Source organism: Juglans microcarpa x Juglans regia, chromosome 8D (assembly GCF_004785595.1).
Source record: "Juglans microcarpa x Juglans regia isolate MS1-56 chromosome 8D, Jm3101_v1.0, whole genome shotgun sequence".
Classification (NCBI taxonomy): Eukaryota; Viridiplantae; Streptophyta; class Magnoliopsida; order Fagales; family Juglandaceae; genus Juglans; species Juglans microcarpa x Juglans regia.
Genome location: NC_054608.1, coordinates 32,298,420 through 32,314,592, shown reverse-complemented (window position 1 = coordinate 32,314,592; position 16,173 = coordinate 32,298,420). Strand labels below are relative to the sequence as shown.

The following is a 16,173-nucleotide window of genomic DNA, read 5'->3' as shown; positions in this document are numbered from 1 at the left end:
AATGAAAGATAACAATCACATCTGCTCTATTTTCATAGCACGTGTACAACAAATATGAGAGAAAAGCACATACCTCTGGTGTTGGAAGATGAGCTATAGCCATCATACTTTGTCCCTGATTGACTGTTGTTTGTGTGTTGTGAAGTTTGCCACTCTCTGCCCTTCACAATTTCACTAATTGCTCTACGTAGTCTAATGGGCTAACTCCATTCATATAGAGTAAGGGCTAGTAGCTTCCTTAAGTTCTAACAAAGTTGCCCGGCCCATTAAAGGCCCACATCATGACCATGCAAGTCCACACAAATAAAAAAAATAACAAATAATACAACAATCTCCTATTTGAACGGCAAAATCATTGAACTAATCAACTAAACATAAGCTTGCATTTCAAAAACACATCCCGACTTGAATGTGTATGCAATCAACATATGCATGGCATTGGAATTTTACTAAAACAGGATGAGCTGCCATTAAGAGTAGTAAGGTGGGAACAGCAATGGGATTCCTTTTGAGTACGATGTTCCCTTTAAATGACTTGAGCAAAAAAGCACAGCAGATTGGAAGAGTCATGTATCTAATAGTAGGCAAAATTCCATAGCATTACAGTCCATCCCTTTTATGGTTTGGTTGAGTTCAATCGAGGCTTAAAAAGTTTGCACTTTTTACCCACAAAGTTTACGTTTTCTTATTAGGAAATATTCTAGTAATAAAGTGATTACATAAAAATAATCTCACAAACTGACGTGGCTTGTCAGATTATAGAATTACTTTTATTATAAAGTAGATCTAACAGATCAAATGAAGTCACGTTAGTTTGTGAGATTATTTTTGTGTAATTATTTTGTGAATGTAGCAGTTTTTTTTTTTTTTTTTTTTTTAATTTCCAATTATCGACCCCAAATCATAATAGTTCACATGCATAAGTCATGTACTTTGAAAAGAAGATCCAAAAAACACAGTGAGAAGTGAGAACTTCATTTACAATTTGAGAACAGTGAATTCATGAACAAAAACGTGTGGATCGATATGAATATGTTATTTGGAGTAGTTAATGATTGTGATTAGGAGGGCAAAAGTTTTATTTGTATTTTTATATTTGAGATATTGTAATAAGCGAAGTGTATAAGATTTTGTTATTTTACTTTTTAATCTTTGTTTTTGCTATTATTTTCTTTAATAAAAATAAAAAATAAAAAATGATAAGCAGGTCTGAACCAAGCTTGGACATGAGATGATAAGTGGGCTTCTTTTGCTGAATTTGGCGGTAGGTTTGAGTTAATCTGGCGGTGGGCTTGGAAGAGAGAGAGAGTTAGTGTGGGAGGCGCCGTTGAACGATGGCCACACTGCAGGAGGCGCGACGCAAAAGGGAGAGGGAGCTCGTCGGCCTAGGCACGTAGGGGAGAGGGGATGTAACACTGCTGAGAATGGATGTAATGGAATAGTAGAATAGATGGGAAATTTTGTAATGCTTTCTTTGAGGGAAAGCGCCTCTAGACGTAGAGATGAGAAAATAGGATTTTTTGATTAAAGATTTCTGATGCTCTAACAGGTTATAGGTTCCAAACATAAATGACTCTCTACTGGGCCACAATGGCCTTATATACGGACTCAAATCGAAATAAACTGACCGAGGCGCATGGCCTTTTACACTGACTCAAACAGCTAAAACACAATAAGATAGGAGGCCCATTAGCACCCAGCCCAGGCTGGCTAATTGAAGCCCATCGACTCAACTATAACACCAACACACGGCCTTTGCAATAACGCAACCCAGCCCATCGTCTAATAAGACAACTAGTCAAGTTCGTGCACTTCCCTCTCTGACTCAAACACAGAACACACACACACGCTTCACTGCTTCTGTCGGTCACTTCTTCCATAGCTTAGTTCACTTCCAGCTTCACGCCGCCGTGCCTTTCTCCACCTTGTGATCTTCTCAGTTGGCAGGCGTTGTTACAGGGGAAGAGGAGAGAGAGAAGCTTCTGAGCACACTGTCATGTTTTTTGAAATCCAGAGGGAAAAGTAGAAGAAAAAAGTTAAAAAAAAAAAAAAGCCTGCTGGGGTTGTCTACTGGGAGTGCTCGGAGCTCCCTTTCAATACTGTGATACTTACCTTATTATATAATGCATTCTTGCACTTCAGTGTCTTTGGACCTTGTAACTCTCTCTCTCTCTCTCTCTCTCTCTGTCTCTCTGTATTATATGCATTAAGATGTTTACTCTCAATTTATATCTGTCTTTTCTGTGTTTGGTGCAGAGTTTTCACTTGGGTTTTGCTAATAATTCTAGTTTGAGGCCTTTTAGAAGATCAAGACTTTGTCTTTCTCAGGTGGGTTGGTTAATTTTCCTTCCAAATTTCAAGGCACTGCATTCAATTCATTGTAACACTTTATTTGTTTGTTTGCTCAGAAAAGTATTGGAAAAAAGATGCTTAACATAATATATATTTTGCTTCGAATTACCCGAAGTCCACTTGTAGAAACTCCTTACCGAGTGCCTGTGTATCCCGGGACTGAGTGCCGTGCATCCCGGGATTAGTCTGGGATTAGTCGGGATGTTGTTCCTGGACACCCGGTGCCAATAAAAAAAAAGGCCATCCAATTTTAATGTTTGTTGTTTTGGAAGGCCGTAACAGTTCGGGGACTGTTATTAATATATAAGGGCTAAAATATGAATCATTTGGGAGTATGTAGGTGTCCCATGAAAATTGGATGTTTTCATTGCCCTCTGCTATGCATAGCGAAAAATTGTACACAGTATACTGTGAGCGGGAACTTTCAAAAGGATGGAAAACATATATTGGATCTTTAGCACAATTATGACGATGGTTTCAACATTTTTGCAGCGTACATTTGAGATGATGGATTTGTACCTTCAGAACTTGTAAAATGAAAACAGACGTTCAATTTGCATGGTACAATCAAAGGGGCCTTATTTAGTTCATAAGTTTGGTCGTCTTCCTAATGATTTGGCAGTAAATATTTCTAGTCTTGATCCTGAATTTTATCAAGCCAGTGTGTCTAGGGATGATAAAATTCATGATGAACAACACTATTTCTCACATTTTACAGCTAATTTATCTATTGAGAGTTGTCATTTTCAAAATGCATGTATTTCAACTTGAAGGTTTAAACTAACATGTAATATCTATCCTGCAATTCTAATGAGGTACTGTTGAAATCATCATATAGGGGTAAGTTCTAAGGCACAAGAATTGTGGGATCATTTAAATCAGGCACGTTTGGATAATATTTTACTTTTAACTGAAATTGTATAGGTGATGAAGCTTTTATCTTCTAGTGGCAAATGAGTCAAAAATTTGATAACGTCCTATGTATTATATTAATTTTACTGCCGCCGGGGGGGGGGGGGGTGGTGGTGGTGGTGGTGGTGGTGGTTCTGGTCCCTTTAAACTTAGAAAAACTATCAGAAAGTTGAGGCATTCTGCTAAAGGTAAACCGATAAATAATAGATTGCAATCTAATTGTTGGTTTTAGAAGTTTCTTCACCGCTTGCTGTTTAGGTATCCCATTGTCCAAATCTCTTACTCGAGGTATTTTAGTACAATGTGTGCTGCACCAGCCCTTAAAGACAATATTCCCTGAGTTCTTTTGGTTGATCCCTTTATAAGGAGACTTTGATTGCAGAACATTTGCAGATCTATGATAATATGCCCTAATGGGATGTCGCATTTATTAGATTGGCCTGATAGGGAGTTGGAGTTCTTTTCGTTGTTCTTCAACAAGTTGTATTCCTTTAGGTGGAGAAGAGGTGGTAACGATCATGTATGTTTGATTCTGTATAAAAGACAGATCTTCGAGGTTTTTCTTTTTCTTTTACTGATCCTAAAAAAAAAAAAATTCTTCAATTCACTTATCCCGTAAGTTGGGTTTTTATTTCCTTGGTAGTGTATTTCAAGAAACAGCCTTTGAGGTTAGCTTTTTTGCTCGAATGGCCCACATGGGTAAGATCTTAATGATGCATAACTTGACAAACAGACATGTAGTAAAGACTTGGTGTTGTATGTGTAAACAAAATGGAATAAACATTGATCATCTTCTGATACACTGTGGTTTGGCTTGAAACTTATGGGCAACGATATTCAACACTTTTTTGGATTGAGTGGGGTTGTTGGCATGTTAATGGAATCCTTTAGGAAGTCGTAGAAATTCAGAAGTTTGGAGGACGGTCTGTTCGTGCTTGATACGGTGAATTTGGCAAGAACACAATGCTTGAACTTTGGAAGGCTGCAAGAGATGGTGACAGAGTTAAAAGCCATAATATTTAATTACCTTTATGTTTGGATGGCTGCTCACAACAGCTCCCAACTGTCTAGTCTTTTAGATTTCAAAGGCTTGCTCTTTTCATTTTTCCTTGCTAGTTGAGTGTATCCATTTGAATGTCTGTCGTGCGTGCCCCTTTGGACTTTCAAGAAATTGAGTTACTTGTACAAACTCATTAAATCTCTATCTTGGTAATTTGTTCGTACTTGTTATGGTGTATTTGACAAGAACACAATGCTCCAACTTTGGAAGACTGCAAGAGAAGGGTGACAGAGTTAAAAGCCACGATTACCTTTATGTTTGGATGGCTGCTCACAACAGCTCCCAACTTTCTAGCTTTTTAGATTTCAAAGACTTGCTCTTTTCATTTTTCCTTGCAAGGAGGGTGTATCCATTTGTATGTTTCCCATGCCCCTTTGGACTTTCAAGAAATCGAGTTACTTATACAAAATCATTCTCTAAATCTCTCTCTTGATAATTCCTTGCAGGAAAGAGGCATCATAAAACCAGAAAATAGGCACGACAAGGGCACTTTTACTGAATACAACAAGTTAGGCACCAAGGATGATCTTCTAATTTCCCATTCTCCTGTAGCCCATCAAGATAGCCTACCTCCTTTAGTCAGTGCATTGAAAGCTTCAGCTGAACAAAATGTTGCCAGCTTTCACTTCCCTGGGCATAACAGAGGACGTGCTGCCCCACCATCATTAACTCAAATAATTGGTTTAAAACCATTTTCCCACGATTTGCCTGGGCTTCCAGAGCTTGACAACCTGTTTTCTCCGGTGGGGCCTATTTTAGAAGCACAAAGACAAGCAGCCAAACTCTTTGGGTCATCAGAGACATGGTTTCTTGTTGGGGGTACGACTTGTGGAATACAAGCAGCAATAATGGCAACTTGTTCTCCTGGAGAATTTCTAATTCTTCCTCGGAATACCCATTTATCTGCTATATCTGCCATGGTATTATCTGGTGCACGACCCAAGTACATCATTCCTCAGTATGATTTTGAATGGGACATTGCCGGAGGGGTGACTTCATCACAGGTGAGTTTGATGTACATGCTTACAGCATTGTTAGCATTGTAATCTTTTCAACTTTAACCCCTAGGTGTTGGCTCAAGTGGTAAGGACCTTGGTCTTGGTGGTTTGCTCCCTCCAGGTCTGTGATTTGGTGCAAACAATTTCTAGGGACGATCGGACTGGTGATTTTTTCCCTTGAATTCTCCAAGCCACACTTGGAGAAGCCATTTTGTTTGAGTTAGAACTATGGTGATGGTGTAATATTAACAATGAAGTTTTTTCAAGGGACCAAAACAAAATTTTTATACTGGCATTTTCCTTTTTGTCTTTTGTTTTAGTAACAGTAAGCAGCCATTTTGTTACTAAAACTATACTTATTTACGGATCAAGGTGGCTGTTTTTGCAGGTAGAGCAAGCAGTCAAGGGACTAGAGATGGAAGGTCAAAGGGCAGCTGCAGTATTTATCACTTCCCCCACATATCATGGTATATGTAGCAACCTGACCGAAATTTCCCAGCTGTGTTATTCCCATGGTATTCCTTTGATTGTTGATGAGGCTCATGGGGCACATCTTGGATTTCATCCCCAGCTTCCCAGTTCAGCCCTTCAGCAAGGAGCTGATCTTGTGGTACAGTCCACTCACAAAGTTTTATGCTCTCTCACACAGTCCTCAATGCTACACATGTCGGGGAATATGGTAGATAGTGAAAGAATATGTAGATGTCTCCAAACTCTTCAAAGCACTAGCCCTAGTTATTTGCTTTTGGCATCATTAGATGCTGCTAGATCTCAATTAAGTGAAAATCCAGATACTATTTTCAACAGAGCAATGGAATTAGCCTTTGAAGCTAAATACTTGATAAAGGAAATACCAGGCATTTCAGTGCTTGACCTTGCAAGATTTTCTAACTTTCCAGCCATTGATCCTTTGCGACTTACTATTGGTTTTTGGCAGCTTGGTTTGTCTGGTTATGAAGCTGATGAATTCTTGTGCGGAGATCATGGGATCATTGGTGAACTTGTTGGGAAACGATCTATTGCTTTTGCAATCAACCTTGGAACTAGTAGAGATGATATTCAGAGGCTTATATTAGGAATAGAGCATCTAGTAGGAATTACTGCACCGATTGATGGAGAAGAAGGGTATGGGGAGTTTGATGGTTATACACCCTTCGCAGATATCAAAATGAGCCTGATTCCCAGGGATGCCTTTTTTGCAAGTAAAAAGAAAGTCGGTATAGGAGAGAGCCTTGGGAAAGTTTGTGGGGAGCTTATATGTCCATATCTGCCAGGGATACCAGTTATGATCCCTGGTGAGGTTATTACAGAGAAAGCTTTGGAGTATCTACTGGATGTTAGAAGCAAAGGTGCTGTTATAACTGGAGCCTCTGATACTTCCCTATCTTCTATAGTAGTTTGCAATGTGTAGTTCATTACTGAGTAGAAGTGCATCTAGCTGCCAAATCCTTGCTTCAGCTTAAGGTAGTGGCAGGGCACATGAAGCCGGGAGTACTCTCGTGTAGTTTGTATGCGCATGCCTGCCATTGATACTAGCAATCACCACCACTATAAATCTATACCTTTTTCCATTAAATCTTTTGAAGAGCGTTGGAGAATGACTTTCCTTTCCCCTTTGAATATTGGCCATGATTTTTACAGCGTCATCCAAGGTACTTAACCAGAAATTAGGTAAATGAAGTCTGCCAGAGGCCCAGAAACTTTGTTACATGAGAGGTACGTGTCACTCGTGCTTCATATTTCAGGTACTTTATGACAAGGCTTCACTTTGTTGGGACCAATTTATCGAGGCATGTTTGCAGCAATGAAATCTTGTGTTTTTCTTTTTTCATACCCTTGAAGCAAAGTGAATATTGTTTTCATGTTCGTTTATTCACAGCACTTTTAAGAACTTCTCTTTCTTTTCTTTTCACATGATCAAAGTATTTAAGAGGGGAATGGTCCTTAAGGGAGGATAACATAATGATCCCAGATTTGGTGCACGAGGCTGGTGTTTACTCTGCAGGGGCTGGTTTGAAGGGTTCTTGCCTTGGAGAGATTCTCCGGCATAAAAAAAAAAAAAAAAAAAAAAAAAACATAGTGATCCCAGTACATTTGTTACCCTCAAGGTACATAAGAAGGGAGGAATTACTTTATTTCCCGTGGAGTGATATTATTTACTTTAGATTTTGTTATTATCAATCATATGTTTTGATGTGACTTATTTTTATTTGCATGTCTATCACTTAAATAAACATTTTTAGTGGTCGTTTTACATTAGCAGCTGTGATTAGGGATGTAAAAATTTTGGATGAATTGGGCGACATAATAGCATTTTGCTTTCCTATAACAGGTACATCTGTTCTCCTTAAGTTACGTAAGAAGGGAGGGATTACTTCATTTCCTGTGAGAGCAAAGCAGTAGTTTCTGGCATAGTTTTGAATTCCGTTCTGTTTCAGCCACGATCGGAATACTGCGTTTCTGTGTAGTATCCAATTCACTATATTTCCATTCTGTTTTGTTCTAAATTCCAGCCCATTTCGGCCCGTTCTGGTCAATTTCGATCATGTTGACTGCAATTTTGCGTCTTGGACTATATTCCGGTTTGGACTGTTTTAATGGCAGATTTGTAATTTTTTCTATATATATATATATATGTATACATACATACATGATACATAGTTACGTACACGTATTTATTTCGTTAATTATCAGTTTATATTTTTAAGTATATATTTATATATAACTAATCCTGGAATGGTACGCACCAGTATTGAAATATTTTCGTTCCAAACTTAAAATTGCATAAAAATTGTCTATATGCTCAGAAAACAAACACATACATAAATAACAAAATGAAAACAAAAGCTGTTCTAAAAAACAACTCCTTAATTACTCAGAAATTTATAATAATCATACATTGTTTTTTTTTTAGAAGTAAGAGATAAACTTTATTGATGTGAATGAAATAGGAATGTACCAAGTACACAGGAAGTATACAATAGAACACATAAATACATTCTAAGAGCGATGAACTAAGGATAAGAATTCATGGATATCATCCCCATTTAATACAATACCTGAAAATCGAAGCAATAAAGTATGTAGAAAAAAATTCTTCAGCTCCACCAATGTTCGTTCCTTGTCTTCAAAATAACGTGCATTCTTTTCCGTCCAAATACACCACATGATACACAACGGAATCATTCTCCAAACTGCTGCCACTTGATGACTGCCTTACAATTTTTACCAACAACCCATCAAATCCACCACTCTCATAGGCATTACCCAAGCCACCCCAACCCTTCGAAAAATCTCATCCCACAACCCCCTCGCTGCGTCACAATGTAGTAAAAGATAATCTACCGATTCTCCATTCTTTTTATACATGTAACACCAATCCAACACAACACATCCTCTCTTCCTCAAGTTGTTCGTGGTCAAGATCTTCCCAAAGGTGGCATTCCAAACAAAGAAAGCAACTCTAGAGGGCACTCGAGACCTCCAAATGTTCCTCCAAGGAAATGAGGTGTGATCCCGTGTAATCAAGATTTTATAATACGCATTTACTGTGCATTTATTGTGATCCTGAAACCTTCATTTCAAGCTATCATGCTGTGCCATAGTAGTCCCTAAGGAGTGCTGCAAGCTGAAAAAGTCTGAAACCATAGATAATTCCCAATCATGAATATCCCTATTAAACAGAACATTCCACTAATGTGAACCATGAGCAGATAACCGCACATCCACCACTGAAGCCTTCTTATTAACTGCAATACGATATAAAGCCAAAAACACCATTTCCAATGCATGATCTCCACACCACACGTCCCGCAAAAAACTGATTCGATTGCCCTCACCTGCGACAAAGCGAATATGATTTACAAAACTTGTTCACCCCTTCCTTATAAACTTCCATAGCCCCACTCCATGCCCCCTCTCACTTATTTGGAACACCAACCACCCCAAACAACACCATATCTAGCATCTATAGGTTCCTTCCACAAAGATCCCCCTTCCAAATGATATCTCCAAAGTCATTTCCCCAGTAACGCTTTATTAAAAGTTCTCAAATTACAAACACCCAACCCCCCATTCACAACTGTGGCACATACTGTCTTCCAATTAACCAAATGAAATTTCTGTCTTCCAATTAACCAAATGAAATTTCTTCTCCTCCCTTATGCCTCCCCATAAAAAAGCCTTAAAAAGTTTCTAAATCCTATTCACCACCCCTACAGGCATAAGAAAGAGAGATAAAAAATAAGTCGGAAGGTTAGTGAGGGTGCTCTTGATAAGAGTGAGACGACCCCCTTTCGATAAATACACCATTTTCCATCCAGCCAACCTTTTCTCTATCTTCTCTACCACCCCATCCCATATTGCTCTACTCTTGAAAGTTGCACCTAACGGAAGGCCCAAATATTTCATTGGGAAAGAGGACACACTGCAATCCAGAAGACTTGCTAGACTGCGTATATTAGGAACCACACCCACCGGAACCATCTTAGACTTGCCAAGGTTCATCTTAAGCCTTGACACTGCTTCAAAACAAAGTAATAATGCACATAAAGTTTGGACCTGACTCCTATCCGCTTCACAAAAAAATAAAGTGTCATCTACGAAAAGGAGATGTGAAATGATACAAGGGCAACCAGAGCCATTTCCCACCTGAAAACCAGATAAAAAACCCCCACCAACAGTAGCCTGCACCATCCTACTCAACGCCTCCATAACTATGACAAAAAGAAGAGGAGATAACGGATCACCTTGTCGCAAACCCCTTGAGCTATAAAAAAAACCAGCAGGAGTGCCATTAACTAGCACTGAAAAATGGGCCGTTGAAATACAATGACACATCCAAGAAATCCACCTATCTCCAAAACCACACCTCTTAAGCAAATACAAAAGGAATTCCCAGTTCACATGATCATAAGCCTTTTCCATGTCTAGCTTGCAAAGAATACCTGGACTTCCCTCCCGCAATCTAACATCTAGGCTCTCATTTGCAATGAGCACCAAATCAAGTATATGTCTCCCTCGAATAAAAGCATTCTGAGGCTTGGAAATAATATTTTCCAACACTGGACTAAGCCGGTTAATAAGAACCTTTGAAATAATCTTATAGACACTGCTAACCAAACTTATTGGACGAAAATCCTCAATACTCGAAGCCCCATGTTTCTTGGGAATGAGCGCAATAAAAGTCGCGTTAAGTGATTTTTCAAACTTTTAAAAAGCATGAAATTCATTGAACACCCGCAAGACATCACCGTTCACCACATCCCAACAAGTTTGGAAGAAATCCATTGAGAAACCATCCGGACCCGGCTCTTTGTCCTTAGCCATACCAGAGATGACCTTGAAAATCTCATCTTCAACAAAAGGTCTCTCCAAGACACTCACAAGTTGCGGATCAATTGCCTCAAACGGTAAGTCATCAAGCTTCGACCTCCAAGTTACCGATTCGGTAAGAAGAGTCTCATAATAATGTGCAATATGACTTTCTAGTTCAGCGAGAGATGATAGCACCTGAGCACCTGAATGTAGTGACTCGATCGTATTATTAAGTCGATGAGAATTAGCCATTTTGTGAAAGAAATTCGTACACCTATCACCCTCTTTCAACCAAAGGGCTCTGGATTTTTGGCGCCATGATGTCTCCTCTGACAACAAAACCCTTTCCAACTCTACCACAACCATGGCTTTCCTTAATAACTCCTCCTCAGAGGCCCCTCCCAATAATTTCTTACCCTCTAACTCTTACAATTCCTCCAACAAAGTGGACTTTTGATTGTCAGTGTGATCAAAAACTTCCAAATTCCACTTCTTCAGATCTTGTTTTAGAGCATTCAGCTTACCTGCAAGAATGAAACTCGGAGTGCCACTAAACTGGTACAATGCCCACTAAGTACTCACCAACTCTACAAACCCGTTCACTTTAAGCCACATATTCTCAAACTTGAAATACCGGCGACCCCTGTGAATGCCCCCACAATCTAAGAGAATGGGAAAATGGTCTGAACTGACTCGAACTAACATTTTCTGACTTACTTCTGGATAGTGGGCTTCCATAACGGCGAGACAAGAAATCTATCCAATTTCGACCAAGCACGGTTGTTAGACCATGTGTACTCACCACCCACCAAGGGAAGGTCCATAAGGTCCATATCAAAGATGAACTCAGAGAATTCCGCCATGGCCAGAGTGTGCCGATGATGCCCCCGTTCGTTCACTAGAAAAACGAGTAATGTTAAAATCACCCCCCATACACCACGGCACATCCCATAAAGAGTATATTCCCGCCAACTCCTCCCACAACCGTCGCCTATCTCTATCCATGTTGGGACCATAGGACCCTGCAAAAGCCTAATCCCACCCATCGCTCACATTTTTGAATAACACTGAAACCGAAAACTCACCAACACACTCCTTAATCGCCTCAACAACTCTTTTATCCCACATTAATAACACTCCACCTGATGCTCCCTGAGAGGCCAAATAGGACCAACCTACATACGAACATCCCCAAATACTACGCACAAATCTTCTATCAATAAAACCCAACTTTGTTTCTTGCAAACATATCACATCACCCTTCCACAACCTCAATAAAGCTTTGATACGAAGACATTTATTGCTATCATTGAGACCCTGTACATTCCATGATACAATCTTAGGCTTCATTAAAACTTAACTTTCCCCTCCCTTTCGGTCTAACCCTTCCGCTACTCCCATCCTTAACATCATAATTGATAGAGCATGTTAAACGTTTAAGTTCCCTGTCTTGTTTTGTAGTTGATTTCGAACGACTAGCTTCAATAGCCACAAGAAAGGCCATAAATTGTTCCTCATAACCTCCAAAAGAGACCCCAAAGATATTTTGTAACTCCTCTACCTTTTTAAAAATCCAATTTGACGAACAACTCCCATAATCAGAATTGGGAGGGAGTGTACATAGAGGAGTAAGAGCCCCCTCCTCACCAATACTGTTATTGGGAATCAAAATTAGTTCCGAACCACCCAAATTATTTGTTTCACCACTTGAAACCATATTATTAAGAGGAATGCCATCCCCAGAAAATATCCCACCAAGAATACTCAACTCCATTTGTGAGGAACCACACGGATATTCAGACAGCACTTGCACAGCCTCACCCCGAAATGAAATCCCACTTTCCAGCGCAACAGACTGCACCTGCACAGCCTCAGAGCCTTCGACCACCATGCACGGCTCAGAATGCCCATTCTCCACCAACATCCCTAGTGACGAGGACGCGAAAGCAGTTCTCAAACTCTCATGCACTATCGGCTCCACCAAAATCTCCCCCCCTCTAAATCGTCCCGTCGGAGCACCTTTACTAGCTCACCAGGGTGGTCGACGGAGGTCGTCGGCAATTTTTGTGCCGGTAATTATCGGCGCCACAGGAGCTTGCCGCAGTTCTTGGTCCGATATCTCGGACCTGAAAGGCTTCCCCGAAACATTTGTTGCCACCGCCCTCCTAGCCTTCTTAGGGCCTGAGGCCTGACCCGTACCATGGCCCAACGCATGACCCGTAGAACAAGGCCCACTCTTACGTCACACAATATCCTTCAGCTCAGCCTTGCCCTTAATGCAGCATTTTAAGTAACTGATTTCGTCTAACACGATGCCCATTTTCTCCTCCAAGCCAACTAACATCCTCAAGACACTTTCCTCATTTAACCCCAACAGTCTGCCGTCTTCTCCACAATACCTCTGCACATCCTCAGAACTGGTTGCGCTTGGCACCACATCTCTCACAGCACAAGGTGGTACCTTCTTCAGCACCTCACTGTACGACCTTGCTCCTCCTGCCCACGACGATGGGGCACCTCCCTCTCCTCTGTTCTTCTTTGCAAAAACTGCCTGGGATGTGTTTGAAACAGAGAATGAACAAATCTCCATTAAAGTATCTCCAAAGTTTCTCCACCCCTCCCCCTTCCTCCCTTCAGGAATCACAAGCAAACCTCTCCTCTTATCGCGACCAAATTCTGAGAGGGAGATGAAACTGCCATTGAGATTACGTCCCTTCCTCACTATTAACATAGTGTCTCCTTTTCTACGATTTTGCAAAAACTCATGAGAACCCAGTGTTACTGCACATTCCTTCACCATAGAACCCAGCCAACCCAGAGTTTCAAAATCCACTGAAATATATTTCACTACACGACGACTACTTTCTATAATCCTCCACCACCTTGCGTCCTCTTTTCTGAATTCAAAAAGCTTCTGGTCAATGAACGCCTCATTACATAACCCCATCTAAACCAACCCACAAACAATACAACCCTAATGTTTCAATGATACGCTAATCCCCTCAAGAAGGAAAAGCCATTAACGAATCACTACCAACAGTATCATACATTGTTTAGAAAATTCTTTAATAATACTTAAATTGCTATGAAAATTCAAAACATAATATCAAAACTTCTTAAAATAATTGACTCTTCATGAAAATTAAAGTTTGGCCCAACAAATTCTAAAACTTATGGCCTGAAATAATTATTGTTTATTCTCCTTTTGAGTCCATTTTCAAGCTTTTTCAGGGCTATTCTTCTATATTGTTTTTGCTTCAAGATATACCCTTGTCATTGGAGTTCCTAAAGATGGGTTAGTACATGTTGTGATACTGAAATGATTATTTTGGAAAACTTGTTCCAAATTCAGATAGATTGATTTCCTAGTACTTTTTAAAGTGGCAATACTTTCTGGCTTGAATTCTTGTTTGTTAGATTTGAACGTGAGAGCTGCCTTAAGTCTGTAACTGCAGTCCCATTAATTTTTAATGGTAATTTTTGATGCTATCTTTGTTCTTTAAGTTCAAAACTCATTTTTCACATGGTAATTTGTCATATGTTCTGATAATAGCAACCACCTTTGACCCTTGTTCTTTGGTTCTGATTTATTCCTGTGAAATCACCACCTGTGTCTAAAAGCTTAAGCTGATGGGAATATGTAGATTTAACCTATATTTATACTTGTCTTCACACTCTCCCTCACTTAATCTTAGAACCTCTGCTCTAATACTGTGTGAAATCACCCCTTGATTTGACAACTCTAGACTTTTCTTCTTGTTTTGTAATCTCTGTCTGTGTCAATGATTGAACAGAGTTTCCAAATAGATAAACTGAGTGGGAAGAAATGTTTGATGCTGGCTGCGAGGGAGTTAAGTATAATATGGGGATCTGGAGACACTCCACATTACTGGGAATGGATTTCCTCAACTCAGTGACCGGTTCTACCCAAGTCTAGGTCTGTCTTCATCTCTCTGTTTTCTTGAGTACTGCATGCTTGTTTACCCTTTTTGTTATTTTTAGCAATGGTGTGTATAATGTGCAGATTCTTGGAAGTAGCTCATCTTAGAAATGTTTGTTGGCTTGACATAAAAGGCAGAATTAAGACAAAAATCCTTTCCCCAAAAACAAAATACGGGGCATACTTTATCTACTCCATGGTGGATGGTTTCTATGGGTTTCACCACCCTGTGAAAGTATCCATTAGATTGGAAAACGAGGTGCAAGGAGGTGATGCTACCAATGCTTATTTGATTCCAAGAATGTGGTCGGGTACACATGATCGACAACAATCAAATGAGGAATTATTACAAATTAACCGACAGGATGGTCAACTTCCAATCCAGGGAGAGGATATGTGGATGGAGATTGATATTGGAGAATCCGCTGCTTATTTGAATTCAAGAACGTGGTCGGTTACACATGATCTTCAACGATCAAATGAGGAATTATTACAAATTAACCGACAGGATGGTCGACTTCCAATCAAGAGTGAGGATATGTGGATGGAGATTGAGATTGGAGAATTCTTCAATGGCAGCCAAGTTGATGATCGTGGCGCGGTTGAGATGTGCTTGAAGGAGGTTCAAGTCCTTGACTGGAAGTCTGGCCTTGTGGTCCATGGCATTGAGCTTCGGCCAAAAGAAGAAAGTTAATTAGTAAGAGATTGGTACCTATTTTCTTTCTGAGCAAAGTACATTTGCTGTGAGACCTGCTTTTTCTGCATTATATTATGAGCAACGTTTTGAGGGTTGGTCTTGGACTATGTGTATATATATATATACATGTATTGTGAATATGTCGCATGCATTGTTTGTGTTATGTATTGGGATTGTTACTGATGGAAACTATGGTTATATGAACGTTTATATTCTACAAAGGAGGAAAAACTTCATCTACTGTAGGAACAAGCAAGGCATCCGCAGCAATCTCTGAAATATCCGTTTGTTTTGCTTGAACATAGCTAGGTAAGGGGTGGAATCCATGGTACCCTGCTGCAAGTTTACCATGTCACCTGGCTTGGATCAAATTTAAGAAGTTTTGCAAATCCAACATCCAATATCAAGAGCAACAGGAGCCTCCTCCTCCATCAGTAAAACCCATGTAGAAATTCGAAGAAATATTAGGAAAGCCTCAGTCAAATTATCGGGTTAGAACTTGATAAAGAAGTGTTAGATCTACTTGTAATAAAAGTGATTTACATTATGATGTATTAGTTCAAGACATGTTAATTCCTAAGTTTTCTTTTATAAGATTTTTATGCATACCAAACATTTCTATGAGGGTCATATTTTTAAAAGGATGGTGCTATCGGGCCGCCCAATGTTCACCGCTGGGCGTACTGCTAGTTATAAATTTGTTATTCTTTTTTTTTTTAATTTTCTTTTAAGTATTTTTTTAACATTCTTATTCATTAAGAAAAATATAAAAAAAATATATAATTTCACTAATAATTACTTCTTTAACCATTAAGTAAAAAATAATTAAAAAAAAATTAAAATGCTTGAACGGTAAGATTAAGCAGTAAGTTTGAGGATTCCACTAACATTTTCCTTT

At 39.4% G+C, this 16,173-nt stretch overlaps 1 protein-coding gene and 1 pseudogene across 2 annotated transcripts; both read left to right on the top strand.

Moving 5' to 3' along the window:
- The first annotated feature begins 1,810 nt into the window (after positions 1-1,810).
- On the top strand, positions 1,811-7,943 carry LOC121243722 (arginine decarboxylase-like). 2 transcript variants are annotated; one of them, XM_041141858.1, is made up of 5 exons: positions 1,811-2,156; positions 2,257-2,328; positions 4,771-5,328; positions 5,711-7,038; positions 7,655-7,943. In XM_041141858.1, the coding sequence occupies exons 1-4, from the start codon at positions 2,124-2,126 to the stop codon at positions 6,731-6,733; spliced, it is 1,686 nt and encodes a 561-aa protein (XP_040997792.1). In that variant the 5' UTR covers positions 1,811-2,123; the 3' UTR covers positions 6,734-7,038; positions 7,655-7,943. The 2 variants fall into 2 exon arrangements, with proteins under 2 accessions (XP_040997792.1, XP_040997793.1); XM_041141859.1 differs by having other exon boundaries at positions 5,711-7,430.
- Positions 7,944-13,956: 6,013 nt separating this feature from the next.
- On the top strand, positions 13,957-15,378 carry LOC121242434 (annotated as a pseudogene).
- Positions 15,379-16,173: the final 795 nt, after the last annotated feature.